Genomic DNA, 16671 nt, shown 5'->3' with positions numbered 1-16671 from the left:
AAAAAACTGCTAATACATTAGAATACATCATTTTAAGCACATAAAAAAATATGAAATAAAAAATTGTTCGTTGCATTGCTACAACATTACGCAAAATGGCAATACATTGATTGTTGTATTTTTGCAACATTGTAAAAAAACGGTCATGAAAATTCAACTATTTGAAAATCTCAATTCAATTCAATTTATTCATTTCAATTCAAAAATTTTAACTTGAGTAATATTCCTGAAACCTGAAATTCTAAAATGATTCCGTTTTTTGCCTTTATTTGAATTTAATCATATAATTAAATTGTTACTATACAAGTTAAAGTAAAGGCGAGAAACAAGAAAGGAAGTATTGCAATAGCTTTCTTACTTAAGCATGAAGAAGGTTTGTGATTTGCTTATTTCTGCTGACAAGTGGGAAGGGCAGTCTAAAATTTCCAAAAATTTGCTTACGTATTTTTTGTACGATCCCTTTTTAAAAACGAGAACTAAAAAAAAGGAAGAAAAAAAGAAACAGATGTTCCATGCGAATAATCCAATTACGATCATGAAGCTGCTTTGATTGTTAGCTTTATAATTATTTCAAGAGTGGCAACCACAATATTATCTAGAACTACAAAATCTGCCGTATTCTGATTCCTCGTATAAGACTATTAATAAAAACAAAAACTGGAAATTTGGCGCTAAGATACGTGGGCGATGAATATAAAGCGGCGTGTCCTGAGGGCATCACATCACCTGACCGCGAGTGTTATTTCGAAGAATGCTTCACCGGATAGATATTTAAACACTCCTTGCGGGTGGCCAGGACTTGAGAAAAGACTTTCAAACTTCGAGACATTATCTAAGAATTGCCTTCATAAACATTTGCAAAGGTGATGCAAGAAAAGGATGTTTATTAACTTCTTCACTTACTTAAGAAAGTTAGGAGTGAGAAATCATAAAAAGGAAAATCCCCTGCGTTTGTCTAGCTGGGAATAAAAACAGCGCAATTGTTCTTTAAACATATGTGTTTTGTAAAAGTTAAGTCTACTAACCAACCAATGAGATGACTAGTTGAAATGATATTGCCACTGATCAAATTGCTCCAGATAATATGATGAGACATCTAAGACTGGAAATTTGACTAAGTTTACAATTTAATATATTTCTTTTTACCACCGTTGAACAGTCTACCCAATTTTGGGTTTGCGACTACCCGTGTTCAACTCCGCACCATTGTAGTTTTGAACCCAATCCTGAAGACAAGAGAACTCCTGCATCAAGAAATGGGCGAAATTTTGTCTTCGTGGAGAACTGTTTGATGGAACTAACCCGCATTTGCGTTACATGGAGAAGGAGATCAAAAAAAAATGTCCGACGGATAGCCTAACGGCAAGGGGAATCTCACCCATGATCCGTCTATCACTGAGGATATTTTACGCTAGCACTATGGTCGGTGCGATCCGGGTGAGAAATTCGAATCGACCAGCTATCACTGGGATTCGGACCCGGTTCACCTAATTGTAAGGCGAACACTCTATCCCCTGAGCCACCACGGCTCAAAGTTTTATATGTCTGTCGTTGAACAACCAACCCAATTTTGGGTTTACGACTACATGTTAACTCCGTAGCCTTGTAATTTTGAATCAATCCAGAAAACAAGGAAACTCCTGGATCAGTGCCACAAAGGTATTGATTTGTTATAGGAACATAGAGGACTTTGCGACTCGACAGATTTAACGTGCATCAGTCACCATTTATTACACGGGTAGTCTTCGGCCGGCGGATCGAGCCCTCGACCTCTATGACATGGGCCCAGTGCTCTACCAACCAGGCTATCCTGGCCTCAAAGTTTTATATAGAAAAACTTCATATAAAAATTGATTCTAGCATATGTAAGAATAGGTCATAGTGGATCCTTTATGAACCATTAATTTTCTATTTATGCCACTGATGTAATTGTTCATGCCGGTATTAAAATGCTATACCTAAGATAAAATTATTTGACAAAAATGTATGTCTAGTAGACGTGAAAATGGAACTCGATTTTAAATGTCTCTGCATTTTAAGTTAAAAATAAATTAATTTGGGGAATAAGCTCTGAAAAAATATAGAAATCAACTAGAAATATGTTTAAATACTTCTTGTAGGGATTAAATTTTTTTTCCTTATTTAAAAAAACTTTTTTTTTCAGTTACAATTTTGATCAATGCATAGAATTCGTAAACTTTTGTGAACTTGATATAGTAAAATGATGTATATTAAGCTCTTGATCTTCCCAAAAAAGTAAAGAACGAAATCTTAAACAGAATCTGTTAATGTTTGGCTGAGTATATTATATGAAAGTATTGTTAGTTCCACATACTTTTGTAAAATTAAATTTCATTAACCCAATATTTTTATGATAAATAGATAATAATATTGGACCATTAATATATGCATTAATATATAATTAATATATGTGTATATTATTAATTACGATAATGAATATTATCATTAATGTATGCAAATAATTAAATATAATTCTAAAAATCACCCAGAAATCATTACCGATTCTAAAAATCTTTCAGAATTTTAATTAGTCCGTTCAGAAGAAAAACTTGAAAATTGATTTTTGTCAAGCATTGCAACAAAGCAAACTAAAAGGGATTTTTCCTTTCAATTACTTTAAAGATAATATGATGGAGGAGTTAATTTCACAGATTATAATTTTTTTTTTTTACTCGTTAGGAAAAACGGGTATTCAGTTAGTATTACTTAGTAGACAATGGGACACAGTGGACTGATTTTGGTCGCATTATTGTTATGATTATTTTTTATACTGAAAATTATAAAATCAATGAACTGGAAACAAACTTTAATAATACTCATTCATAATTTTTTCACGCATAAATCTAGATTTCAATGGAAAATGGATTTCGAATTAAAAAAAATCATTCTTCACTTAATTGGCTACCACGACTGGCCATTTTAAAAAAATATTTATTCTATCCAAATTTATAATATTGTTTTTATTTTTGATAATTTCAAACACATTTAATAGATATTTAGGACGGAATTCCTTGATGCTACTGACAAGACACTTAAAAAATATTTTAATAAAAATTTCTATAAGCTATAATTTTTGAATAAAGAAACAGTTTTAAACAAACAAATCTTTTATTATTTAATCAATATAAAAATACAAAAAAAAGCGGAAGTGTGTAAAATATTTCTAACCATGTTAAAAGAGTTACGTGCCATATACTCAGCCTTGAATCTGTTTACTATACCTTAATAGCCTATCTGGAAATTATTATCTGTTGTGAATTCTTAAATTCTATACGTTTCTGAAGTTAAAAATTAAAGCATAATTTTTTTCATTTTTTTTAAATTTTCGAGTGTTTTTTCTTTTTTATTTTTCAAAATAGAAATCTAAATATTTCAGCAATTTAAAAAGTCTGTATAGATTTTTTAAAAAAAATCATCTAACTTCCTCAAAGTGAAAAAATTTTGCGCACAAAAGTGTGATTTTTGGGTGAAATTAACTGTTGGTTTGCTACTACAGTATCTGCGAAAGAAAATTTTAGTTGTATATGTTACTGTTAAAGTGATAAATCCTGTTATTGCTAACTGGTCAATATTAATAATAACCGCTTCTTTTGTTCACAGTGAAAAATATCGCGAATTATTCACTTATACCGGTTTAATAATAATCAATGAAGTTTGGTCAATGTGATTAAACGGTTTATGTAGCATTGGGTCATAGGTGTGCCGCTTTGAACATGTGTTACGGTAGCAGTGATAAATATAGTTATTATTAATATTAACCAGTCAAAATTAATAATAACCACTTTTTTTGTTCAAGAGAAAAATATCACAACTTATTCACTTTTACCGTTTATTATTATTAATAATAAATGAAGTATGGCCAATGTGATTAAATGGTTCAACCGGTCAAAATTAATAATAACCGCTTCTTTTGGTCAAAGTGAGAAATAAAAGAGCGAAACAATGACATTGATCAAACTTCATTGGTTATTATTACTAATAACCGGTTAATATGATAAACTCACTTAAATTATTCACTTTAACCGGCTTATTTCGTTTTTATTAATATTGACCGGTTGGTATTAATAATAACCGACTATTCACACTGACCGTAACATATACATAAAGTTTTTATTTTTAAAAACCGAAATTATTAAAAAAAAAATTGCATTAGGAGCATTTATAATTACATGTTATTAAAAAGTCTTTTAAAAACTATTAAAATTAAAATACTTTTTATTAAAATTTGTCAAGATTTTTTTTCGCCAACTCTTTATTATTATTAATTAAAATATACCACTGAAAAATTTAAAAAAAAATTAATTATTAGAATATTCAACTTACAAGTGCTGTTTAGAATGCATATCTAATTGTTAAATTTAAAAACCAAGTTAGCTGGCACAAATTAAAAAAAAAAAATTCCTAAAAAGGATAAGGCAATTTCACCTTCTCACTATGATCTTATTGTACTCATAAAAAGGTTCGATAAATGCTACGATATTCGGGTTTTTGAAGAAATTTAATATCTACAAAAAAGAAGAATTTATGAAAACGATTCTAAGAAAATTGCAATAAAGTTAATTACAGTAATTAATTTATTGCTTAGTTATATGTATAATTTTCCAAAAATATTTTCTTAACAGCAAGTTTACGATTAAAACTTTTCTCTGTTTATTTTTTTCACCGGCATTATTCTACGTATTAAATTCTAATCCGTGCAAAAACTGTTTCAATTATTTGTTTCTATAACAGCTCATTATGAAACTTATAAAACTCTCGTGCTGCGCTGTAAATGAAACTTACCTATCCTAAATCAAATAAATGGATTATTTCTATTGCTTTTATTTTTTTTATTTGATTTCATTAAATCTTCGAAACATTTTATGAACGTGATGTTCGCTTTATCTGCTCAAGAAAGCGAAAAAAAGTGTTTTTATTACTTACATTAATTATTATTGCGTGCCGAAGTTTATAGATCGCTTTAAGGAATCGCGGTGAATTTTTCGTCCGACAAAACACAAAAAAGAAGATTTGTTTTTCAAAATAGTTATAATGTTTGATATTTTTCTTGGTTAAAACTGAAAACATACATTATTAAAAAAGTATTCTCGCAAGATTATATATATTTATTCACTTAGATTAAATAAATTTTTTATTCGAAGTATATCTACTTGTATTACTTTATACTGTTAATTATACGGTTAACTTGGTTCACTTTTACACCAATACTTGAATTATTTACTTTATAAAAATAAAAATAAACGTTGTAGTAAAAATAATTACGGTTTATTACCTTGAAGTAAGCTCATTAACGTATTGAAACAGCTATCAACATAAAATAATAAAGAATAATACTTTATTTCATAAAAAACTTTAAAACCTTAAAAAATTATCATTAATTCTCAGAAATTTAGATTTCTTACCCTACCGGTCTCGGGTACCCGATCGATTTTTAAATTATTTGTGCAAAACAATATGGTTCTCTATTGGACAAATATTTTACATGTTATAGTTTTAAGAAAATTTATTGGTTGGAAATTGCCGGGTACTCGGAACATCTCTAATAAAGATCGAGTATTTTCTGGTCAATTCTTTAAATTTCCGACCTATAAATATAAAATCAGAGGGAAAGTAATGTAATATCCACTCCCTAGTTGCAGCGGATAATTAGGATGGTTTATATACTATATTTTGTCGTTGATATGTCGGTAATGTTTCTTTTATCCTGTAAATTACTCTCATTTCATTATTAAAATAAATTAAGTAGTCATTTTTTTCTTATTTTAGATCCTATGTTAGAACCACAAATGTAGCGGATTTTGCGGTTTGCCTTGATTACGGATTACACAGAAAAGCAACAGAATTTCATTCTTTTACCTGGAAAAAATCTGAAGCAATTAGCGAAAAATGCGAGGTAAGATTCATTTATTAAGAGTAATTTTTTTTTAAAAGTATTCAGTGCTAAGCTTATTATTTATTCACTATTTTTTATTGAAATTATTGTAAAAATTGAACAATTTCTTTATATTTTGAAGTGTTATAACTTGAAACACAACGTGTGCAGCTTTCAGCTTTAGACAGAGATGGAACACCGGTGTCCCTTTTATATTTTTTATATTGACCCTTAAGCATTATTTTTTTCATAATTGACCTAAATTGATACAAAATAAATAAAAATGTATGTAAAGTTGGTTAATAAATATTCTGCGTGAAAGGGTTAAGCATAATAAATGGAAAAACTATTTTAATAGGTAATGGCAGACGATTTTGTTGTTTTTGGAAAGGACTCCATGATTAACTCTTCTATAAGTCTGATACGTTAAAATTGGAATCGCAGACGATTGGATAGAAAAATTTTCCAACGTTGCCACTCAAAACTGTGAAAATCAGCCACTATATTAAATATTAAATACTGTTTTTCAACTCGTCATGTAAGAGCTTTGTTATACGAAACATCGTTTAGCCGCTCGCTGGAAATCCATTTCAGGATTCATTGTGTAAATCTCAAATAAATCATTTGTAAACAAAACCTTATAAAAAATATACGCTTAAAACCACAGTAAAAAACATAATAATATTTCTCCAAGCTTATCTCTAACGGCTTTTACACTGTCTAGAAAAAAGAAGAAGAAAAAAGACGAACTTCTTCTTTATTTTGAAAGAAAAAACCTAATTTTATGTGCTTTAGATATTAACTTCCGTAACTTGTTATTCATCACTATGAAATACCTCACATTTTTTAGCCGCTTCTTCTTAGTTAGAACGGTACATACTAACCCCGTAATTATACTTCATTCTCTGGCTTTTAAAACTTCAGAGAGTTTCAGGGTTGAGTTGGCCCCTGTCACAACAATTGAAAGTGAGCAAAAAAACTCATTTTAACCCACTCTATCCTCGACATAACAAGCCAGAACTTTTTTTCTTCTTCTCGTAGTTATGTAATTTGTTATTTTCACCCTTTTTTACCCAAATGTTTTTGACTCACTGATTGAATTTATGTAACCCGCATTCCCATGAACTGGTAACCCATGAGCCTATCTTACGAGTTCACGAAAATTACTGTGATTTCCAATTTTATTCTTTTTCTTCTTCTTTCTATTCGCATACGAATTGTTTGTGAGAAAACAGGAAGAGGAATGATTCGAAGCCCTCCCGTGACTGTTCACCATAAAGTTCTATTAGTGTCCTTTGATTACTGTACATGGAGATACAGACCGATGGTTGTAAACGCGCTTGGTTACCATTCTTTCAAAGGAAATTTTCGTTCGTTTTGATTATCCCGATGCAGAAAAGAATTTTTTTTTTTTTAGAATCCGTGATAAAAAGGGATAAATAATTAATATTGACGCGTCCCTTATAAAGAACGCGAAGATCTTTTTAATATTGCGCTTTAAAAATGCGGTAATTTTTGAAAATGATGCTGACAGGTGATTTCTTTTCTCGCTTTGATTGCAATTCTTTAATAAATTTAGCCTAGATTTTTAACTGAGTTACCGAATATTCAGCATCACAATAATTATTGAAGTTCATTAAAATTATGTTAGTATAGAAGCTGGGCATTCTTTCAAACGAAGTCTTTCTTTCATAAAACCTTGGCCGTTACAGGATACAGATCTTCACAGTTAACAGAATTCGACAAACCAAAGAGGATTTGCTTTTCTTGTAAGATTCGGAAATCTCTTTGATTGTACTTCTGAATTACATTTTTAAGGTGTCTTTGAATGCAGTATACTCAGGGATATTTAGGGCTAAAGGGATAAGAAGACATTTCATTGCTTAAAGGGGAAAATAAAAATGTTTTTTTTAAATTTTGAAGCGTTTTTATTGCAAATGTTATGCATTTCATAATTATTTGGGCAACACTGGAATTCATGTTCATTTATTCATTGTTAGAATTAACAGGCAAACGAAGAAACACAATTACACAAGATTACACAAGTGAAAGTTAATTCGATTGTAAATAACACAAAGGAATGATAGTTTTATCAATATAGGATCTATATCTATATTATAGATAATAGAAGTGACGTAGTTGAATAAATGTAAGCTTTATCTATGTTAAATCATGTCACTTAATTCTCATTTTCTTTCTCGAAATATAAAACAAAGTTCAATTTCTTCCTTTATGTAACAAATTGCACGCTTTTCCTTTTTAGCTGAAAAATAAACATGGATTACATAAAACAATAACTTTTGGAAAATTATAAAATGAAATAAACTAGTTAAAACTTTGGTTTTAAAGTAATATTATAGTATTTTATTCATTAAAAATGTGCACAATTTTTTAAAAGGATTTGTGTTTTAAAAAGTGTTAGTTTGCAATATAAATAAATTCAACACCCATTTTCCATTAAAGTTATCAAGTACTTGTTCGAATCTACAAAAGACAATTTTTGCAAAAATGTCGCTATTATGGCTTTTCAATAAAAATACGTACTTAATCAAAATTTCTTTTTCACATTTAACAAGACAATTGCGTCTTTGGTAATGAAGAAGTGGTGTTTTTCAAGGACATTCTTCATTCCAATTCTTATGAGATCAATTTTGTTCTTTGACTCAGACTATTATGTCCTTTCCAAGAAAACACTCTAATGGAGTTAAAGGAAAAACTTCGCTTCATTACAATATTCTGAAGAAAAAAAAGCTATTGCATCAATTTGAGTTGATGCAATAACTAAAGATAAATGTGCCTCTTTGTAAGATGCTTTTTTTTCATTGCCACTTTTATAAGTGGCATATCTTCAATATTATCTCTTATTTAGAAGTCTATATATACAAAACTAGTTAGAATAATTGAACTGTTTTTTTTTCCAAGTCACATGATGAGATAGATGGGTTTAGTAACCGATTGGTATTTGTCATGATTGATATTTTGAGATGGTCTTTACACTGAAAATATTTACGTTAAAATTAATGGATCGATTTCAAACAAAAGAGTAAAATAGTTCAAATAATTTTTCATTCTGGTTTCTTTGATGACATTTCCAAGAACTAATTTAAGCATCACGAATGTTTCTAGGTTATGCAAATTCAATTCTAGAAATTAGGCCAATTATGTTTAAATTCACAAATCCATAAAACGAATTATTGGTATTTTTTTATTGTTTTTAATAAATATTTATTTATTTCTATTTATGTTTTATGATTTTTTTTCATGAAATATCAATACTCATTAAAATACTTTCATGACAAAATAGTACTAAAGGTCTATGGTTTCTCACAATTACCAACAAAAAAACTTAGGAGTTCCTGCTAAGTTATTTAGTTTTGATTGCACTGATATAAATTACTGAAAATATAATTTAGGGAAAAGAGAAGTAAAGAATCGCAGTAAATGAGCGATAAAGAATACAATTGGAAGAACGTTTAAAATATTTAAGGAAAAGATAACATATTTCGCGTTAAAATACTCGTCCAGCAAATAAATTATTCTTTTCCTGAAAAATAACTTGTAAAAATGCAAAGGAACTGTGGAATTAATTATTCAAAATAATAGAATTTGCATTTAATTTTTAATTTAATATTATTACTTTAGCCTTTCAAAACGTTGATATCCTGTTGAAAACTGAAGTTACAAATTAAAGCATAACCTTTTACAGCAAGCAGTACTTTTCTTTAACGTGGTGAATAGCACTTGGCGACGTATTCAATTTGATAATTGTTCTTTTTTGATAATTTAGAAGCTAATTACTTTAAAATAGGCGAAATATCATAACAATTACTTGGAATTGGTGACAATTCCAATGTTAAGATAGTAGTTTTTCATAATTATTTCGAAACAGACAATGATAAACTTTATTTATGAATTTCGAACTTAACCGTACTATATATAAATCAATCAACTCAATTAACAAATGGCGCTTCATGTAACTTCCTTGTTAGTCATTCCCCATTAACTATGTATCATATAAAAGTAAAAATTATAGGAATTATTAATCAATTGTTTTTCGTAGTGAAGTGAAAAAAAAAGAAACGTATGTCTTCATCAACGCATTTGAAGACAAGCTGGACATCATTATAATAGGTTAAGAGATTGGTTCAAGGATACTTAGACGCGAGGAGGGGGTGGGGCAGATAATGAATTCAAGTATTTTTGCAACATGAAATGCAGGTGGTACGTCACGTGACTTCGGCTTTCATTCATCCGTAAAAAAATTACAAAATGTCTCAACTCCACCCACATATATAATTTCACCCCGACCTTGTGGCAACTCTCTTTACAATGGAGTAAAAAAAAATCAAATAAAAAAAATCAAATAACGTATTCTTAGCTCGTACTCTTGTCTCGATTCGAACCTTGAATTACGGTGGACATCATCCTGTTGCTATTGAGAAGCTACTAAAACATGTCCCGTCAATTGACTACAGGGATATAACATGATTTTACGGTTTGTGTCTTTATGAAGAGTACGCTTGTTCATTCTGTTAATGTTCGGATAAAAGAGCATAAATGATTTCAACACATTCTTAAATTTCGTGTTTATGTTAAGTAAAACAAACGATTTATTTATTTCACTTTATTAATGTTTAAAATCTATAAAAATAAAATACAGATATTGTGTGTCTGTTCTTATAACTCCTAGACCGACACTAGATAAAGAGGGCAATTTTAGCCCCCTACCTTAAAAATCGTTCAAAAATTTAAATTAGATCGTTCACGAGGGATGTTTAAAAAATGCAATTTCCTCATTGTTTTAGCCGTTATTATAAATGAAGTTGTAGACGATTTTAATAATAGCGTCAGTGATGTTTACTTGCTTATTGCTCTCATTAATCAACAAAGGAGCTTATTGCCCATTCCAAGATGTTTAATTATTTTTTATTCGTTATGTCAGATAAACTCAAATGTTCAATCTGAGCACGGTAGCTTAGGCGGACTATGTCTCCGAATTAGTATTTGAATAATATGAAACCACGTGTTGATGTCTTTTCATATAATTATACATTTAAAACGCATTCTTATAAAACTAATTTAAAATTAATGGTGTTTGAAATTTTAAAAAAAATATAAGTTAAGCACTGAAAATCAAAATTAATGGAGAAATAGTACTGAATTGCTTAGAAGAAATATAAAAGAAAACTGTAACACTATTATTGACGCCAATGATGCTTGATTAATTTTGGTGAAAGATACTGATTGGAATCAAAATATAAGCTACGTACTAAAGAAAAATATTGGTGGAGAAATAATACTAATTCATTTACGACGAGCGTAATAAATCGTCTATTACTGATGACCATAATGCTTGGTTAATTTTGGTAATAGTTACTAACTGAAATAAAAATAAAAAAAAACTACGCATTAAAACGTATAATTAATGAAGAAATGGTATTAATTTGTTCAGGAGAAAAACAGAAACTCGCTANATTGACTACAGGGATATAACATGGTTTTACGGTTTGTGTCTTTATGAAGAGTACGCTTGTTCATTCTGTTAATGCTCGCATAAAAGAGCATGAATGATTTCAGCACGTTTTAAAAATTTTGTGTTTATGATAAGTAAAACAAGCGATGTATTCATTTACTTAATTAATATTTAAGATCTAAAATAATAAAATAAAGAGCTTGTGTGTCTGTTCTTATAGCTCCAAGACCGACACTAGATAAAAGGGGCAATTTTTGCCCCCTTTAGCAATTTACCTTAAAAAATTGTCAAAAAATTTAAATTAGATCGTACATGAGGGACGCTTAAAAAATTTAGTTTTCTCATTGATTAATCCATTAATATAAATAAAACTGTGGACGATTTTAATAGTGGCATCAGTGATGTTTACTTGCTTATTGCTCTCATTAATCAAAAAAGGAGTTTATTGCTCATTCCAAGATTTTTAATTATTTTTTATTCGTTATGTCAGATAAATTCAAATGTTCAACCTGAGAGAGGTAGCTTAGGTGGACTATGTCTCCGAATTAGTATTTGAGTAATATGAAACCACGTGTTGATGTCTTTTCATATAATTATACATTTAAAACATATTCCTATAAAACTAATTTGAAATTAATGGTGTTTGAAATTGGAAAAAGAAAATAAGTTAAGTACTGAAAAGCAAAATTAATGGAGAAATAGTACTGAATTGCTCAGGAGAAAGATAAAAGAAAACTGTAACACTATTATTGACGCCAATGATGCTTGATTAATTTGGGTGAGAGATACTGATTGGAATCAAAATATAAGCTACGTACTAAAGAAAAATATTGGTGGAGAAATAATACTAATTCATTTACGATGAGCGTAGTAAATCGCCTAACTATTATTGATGCCCATCATGCTTACTTAATTTTGGTAATAGTTACTAACTGAAATAAAAATTTAAAAAATTATGCATTAAAAAGCATAATTAATGAAGAAATAACTGAAATAAGAAATAAATAAATTATGTACTAAATAGCAAAATTATAGATAAATTGTACTAATTCGTTCAGAAGATAAGTAAAATATAGCCATACTACTGTTGAAGCTAATGATGCTTAATTAATTTAGGTAATATTACCTATTACCAAATAAAAATTAAGCTATGTGTACGGAAAAGCAAATTTAATGGTGAAATGGTACTATTTCGTTCAGGAGGTACATAAAATTTCGCCATACTATTATTGACGCCAATGGTGCTTTACTAACTTTGGTATTATGGTAATTGGTGAAATTTTAATAAATACCAAATATACTAATGTAGGTGAAATTAGTATATTTGGTACCTATTAAAACTGCATTAATATTGTAAAGCTGTGACATAGATAATGTGGAAAGAGGTCTTGTACATTCTTTCGAAAGGGATGAGTACCAGAGTTAATTAACCAGAATTAACCTTAATTTTAGTAAATTTTTACCATCATGGAGTCGGCTTCGAGCAATAGCACCATTCCAAACGATATTAAATAAAGTTAATCATAATTCTGATGGGATTAATTACTAAAAACGGCCTTTGCTTAATGTAATAACGTCACCGGCAAGGACTAAATAATAATATATAAATAAAAATTAAAATTATTTTATCCTTATTAATTGTATTGGTATACGTCTTTCTGTTTTGTGTATAATTTCGTAGTACTATCTAGTACTGATTTACTGATAGTTTAATTTTTTCCACCCTGTACGGAGAAACAGTGTTTAGCTAGTACTTTATAAGATGATAAAAAGACATCAATTTAAAAAATTATGATGTTAATTAGATTTATTTTTAAACAAGCAATTATGCTTACAGTATCCTGTTGCAATTGAGAAGCTACTAAAACATTCCCCATCAATTGATTAAAGAGATGTAACTTGGATTTACATTTTGTATTTCATGAAGTAACAGCTTGTGCATTCGCTTATAATAGGATTAAATGTTTGAAAATGTAAAAAGTTTTATTCGGGTCAATTTAATTTCAATTATCTGTAATAATTTCATTTGAGTAAAAACTGAGTTTCGAAATTAGATTTTAAATTTATTTTTGAGAAAAAATATTCGATTTTTTTGTTTTTACATTTGAAGCGTGTTTTCAATTTACAATGGTTTTGGCTGCTGTAATAGTACGGACCAGTAACTTCAAGACAGGGCGGGGCGTTTTCCTGTCCCAGTCCGGCTCCGACAATGTATCAGCTGCTGAATTGTATATGTCAGATTGATCCCTTTTTTATACGTTTTTTATTCTTTGTAATGAAATTTAACAGAGAAACAGATCTATTTATAAATTTTTTTTCGAAGGAGTTGTAACAAAGGAGCAGATAAACTATCAAATTTTCGCTTGTTTGCTGAAATGCATTAGAAGAACAGATTGATTTATCAAGTTTTTCTCTTATTTTGAACCACACCCAGGAACGAATTTACTATCATGTTTTCCTTTTTAGATTAATTGTAAACAAATAATAGATCTTTTAGCATTGTTCTTATTAGGTAAATGAATTTGCAACGGTAGTCAGAAGCACTTTTCAGATCAATTTTTATTTCAATTATAATTGAGCTTTTAAAATATCTTAAAAAATAGTTTTTGGCAATTCTGTCGGATTGAACCTTATTTATATTCTGTTTCAGATCTTTAAAAGTTACTTTTACAAGCTACTGTTGGATTCAAAACATCTGTCATACAAAATATTAGCTTTTCTTTGTGTTTCACAACCTAAACTGATGACCCCAAAACATACTCATTCATTGATTTTTTTTGAAGAGTAGGTTTTGATGATTATTACTTCATCTGTCATCGAAATTGTGCCAAGTCAACGCTGATCAACACAAAATGCCACATTTTAAATGAAAGAGATATTCGTTACCACCCAGTGAAAGTTGAAAACGCCCGAAATCGCCTCCAGGGTGCCATTGTCTCAAAAGGCACTCTTCGCCTCCAGAAGATCTTTTTTTTTTTACCTCACGTTCTCATTTCCGGCTTCAGGTAAATTAGACAGGAGGTGAAAGGAGTGTGAAACATTTATTAATAGGGTAGCTTCTTCTTTTGTCGCCAGAAATGGCGATTCGCAATGCTAATAGTCCGTGGTGTCTATTCCATTGGTTTGGTCCGCACCACTTGCCAACTAACCTCGTGAAAGAGCCAAGTTAGAGAAACATTTAGTTTATTTTCACTTTCTTTGAATGTTTTTTCTCGGGAAAGAAAATTAGTAGAGATTATCACCTTCTCGATGAGCAAGAACCAGGAAATCAACTTAGAACACTCGCTGTGCTTCATGGTCTTCCTGCTTAATTTTACACTCGTGTTTGCTTTAAGATGCTGTACCAGGAACTCTGTTAATACCGGATATTCTGAATTCTTTGTAAATAAAAAAAAGCAACGTCAAAGATTACATTATAAAGTTAAAACTAAAGATTGTGTATGGGAAATATTTCGTTGATTAAATGTTGTGTGCGGATAAAAGTCTATGTCTTACATGTTAATGGCAAGTAAATTATATAGTAAGAATATTTTCGCTTTTTTTTTTTTTTTTTAACAATTTTAAAAAGTAACTACGGTAAATTCTTATCACTACTTATAAACTGAGATGTTTGACTTCAAAATAAGCTCAATCCATTATTTTTTCTTCTTAATATAGTGCATTGTTTGTACAAATGCAAAAACAATGTCAAAGACTGAAATATAAAAGTAAACCAAAAATTTTGTTGACTAAATGCTGTCTGTGTGTAAAAATCATCTTCTCAAACGTTATTATGAACACAAAAATTATATTTTAGGAAGAAAAAAAATTTCACTTAAAAAAGTAACTATGCTGAATTTTTACCACTTTTAAAGAATTGAGATGTTTGATTTCACAATGAGCTCAATCCAATATTTTTTTTTACTTTTAAGAGATAAAAATAAAAACGCCTTTCATTCAGTTATATGTGTATGAATCTTTAAGGAATTGAGGAACAGTTTAAAAATAGCCAAAAATATTTCATTTTCAAGTAAGTTAAACATAAAACTAAGCATTCTGAATTGGTTTTTATACAAGAAATAGGAGTGTTTCATTAATTGTAATGCCATATAATTCAAGAGTAAACACTATCGATAACACTGCCGGTAAATTGGGGTAAAAGTTTTCCGAATCAACTCCATTCATTAATTTTCTTTTAATTTACAAAACATAGAAATAAAAACGTCTTTTATTCAGGTATTTGATTATGGATCCTTAAGAAATTGAAGGTCCGGTTTAAAATAGCCTAAAATGTTTTAGTTTTCAAGTAAATAAGTTAACATAAAGGAAAGACGTTCTGAACTTAGCTAGTTTTAATACGCGAAGTCGGAGAGTTTCATTAATTTAAGTGGTATATAATTCAAGAGTAATCATTATCGATAACTCAATTAGTTAACTGCGTGCTCTATTAATTTGAAGCTCAATCTATTTACAAAACTTTTATGAAAGATTTAAAAAGATTATAAAAGATATATATATCGTCGTTGCCGGAAGAATCCAGAATAAAAGGAGACATGTTTATTAAGGTCATATTCGGTATTTTTAATTTTACATTTAACAATGAAAAACCATAAAAGCTTTAAATTTAATATAGAATATAATTAATTCTATTATTAAACCACATTATTATTAAGACTATTGTATTTGTTTATTATTCATGAGATAATTTGTTTGATGAATTTCCAACTGTCCATTTGAATCAGATATTCTATATCTCTGATGGACCCTCTTCCGATGTTGATTGTTTAAATTTCAGTTGTTCATTAGAATCAGATATTCCATATCTTTGATGCACCTACCGTTTCATCCTGTCGACTTATAACATCGTTGGATTGTGGAAGAATAAAAACAGGGAAAAGAGGGCACAAAATTTATTTATGAGCCGCTCAGAAGCCAATGCGGTTAAGTCCATTTTTTGATATTTTCTGATTTTTGGAAATTTTGTTGAAATAAATAATAATCTTCTTAGTTATTAAAGGATTTACTCGTTGGTTACTTTTTTCTAGGTTAGACAGCCCTTTTTTTAATAGCTTCTGAATATATTGTATAATAATTTCAGAAGCCATTGTGAATAAGTCCACCTTTTATCAATATTTTTTTACATAAGCTTTGAAATTAAAATTAAATTCTTCTTTCGATATTTGTTGGTAACACTGAAAAACAAGAAATTCATAGTAACTTCAGGGTTGCCAGACGTAGTATTTTTAATACTACGGTAGTATTTTTTCACCAAAAAAAGGGGTATGGTATTTTTCGTAGTATTTTTTTAAAATGTGGTATTTTTTAT

General features: G+C 29.1%; 1 protein-coding gene across 3 annotated transcripts in view; it reads left to right on the top strand.

Moving 5' to 3' along the window:
* Window positions 1–16671, top strand: part of LOC107442886 (carboxypeptidase N subunit 2) — a 96174-nt gene that overhangs the window by 36275 nt on the left and 43228 nt on the right. For all 3 annotated transcript variants that reach the window (XM_016056561.4, XM_071181279.1, XM_043042784.2), the window contains one exon: window positions 5788–5914. In XM_016056561.4, the coding sequence (XP_015912047.2) occupies window positions 5908–5914 (7 nt within the window). In that variant the 5' untranslated portion in view covers window positions 5788–5907. The remainder of the gene's footprint in view (window positions 1–5787; window positions 5915–16671) is intronic.

Source organism: Parasteatoda tepidariorum, chromosome 5, assembly GCF_043381705.1.
Source record: "Parasteatoda tepidariorum isolate YZ-2023 chromosome 5, CAS_Ptep_4.0, whole genome shotgun sequence".
Lineage (NCBI taxonomy): Eukaryota > Metazoa > Arthropoda > Arachnida > Araneae > Theridiidae > Parasteatoda > Parasteatoda tepidariorum.
This window is presented reverse-complemented; position numbering and strand designations above follow the sequence as displayed.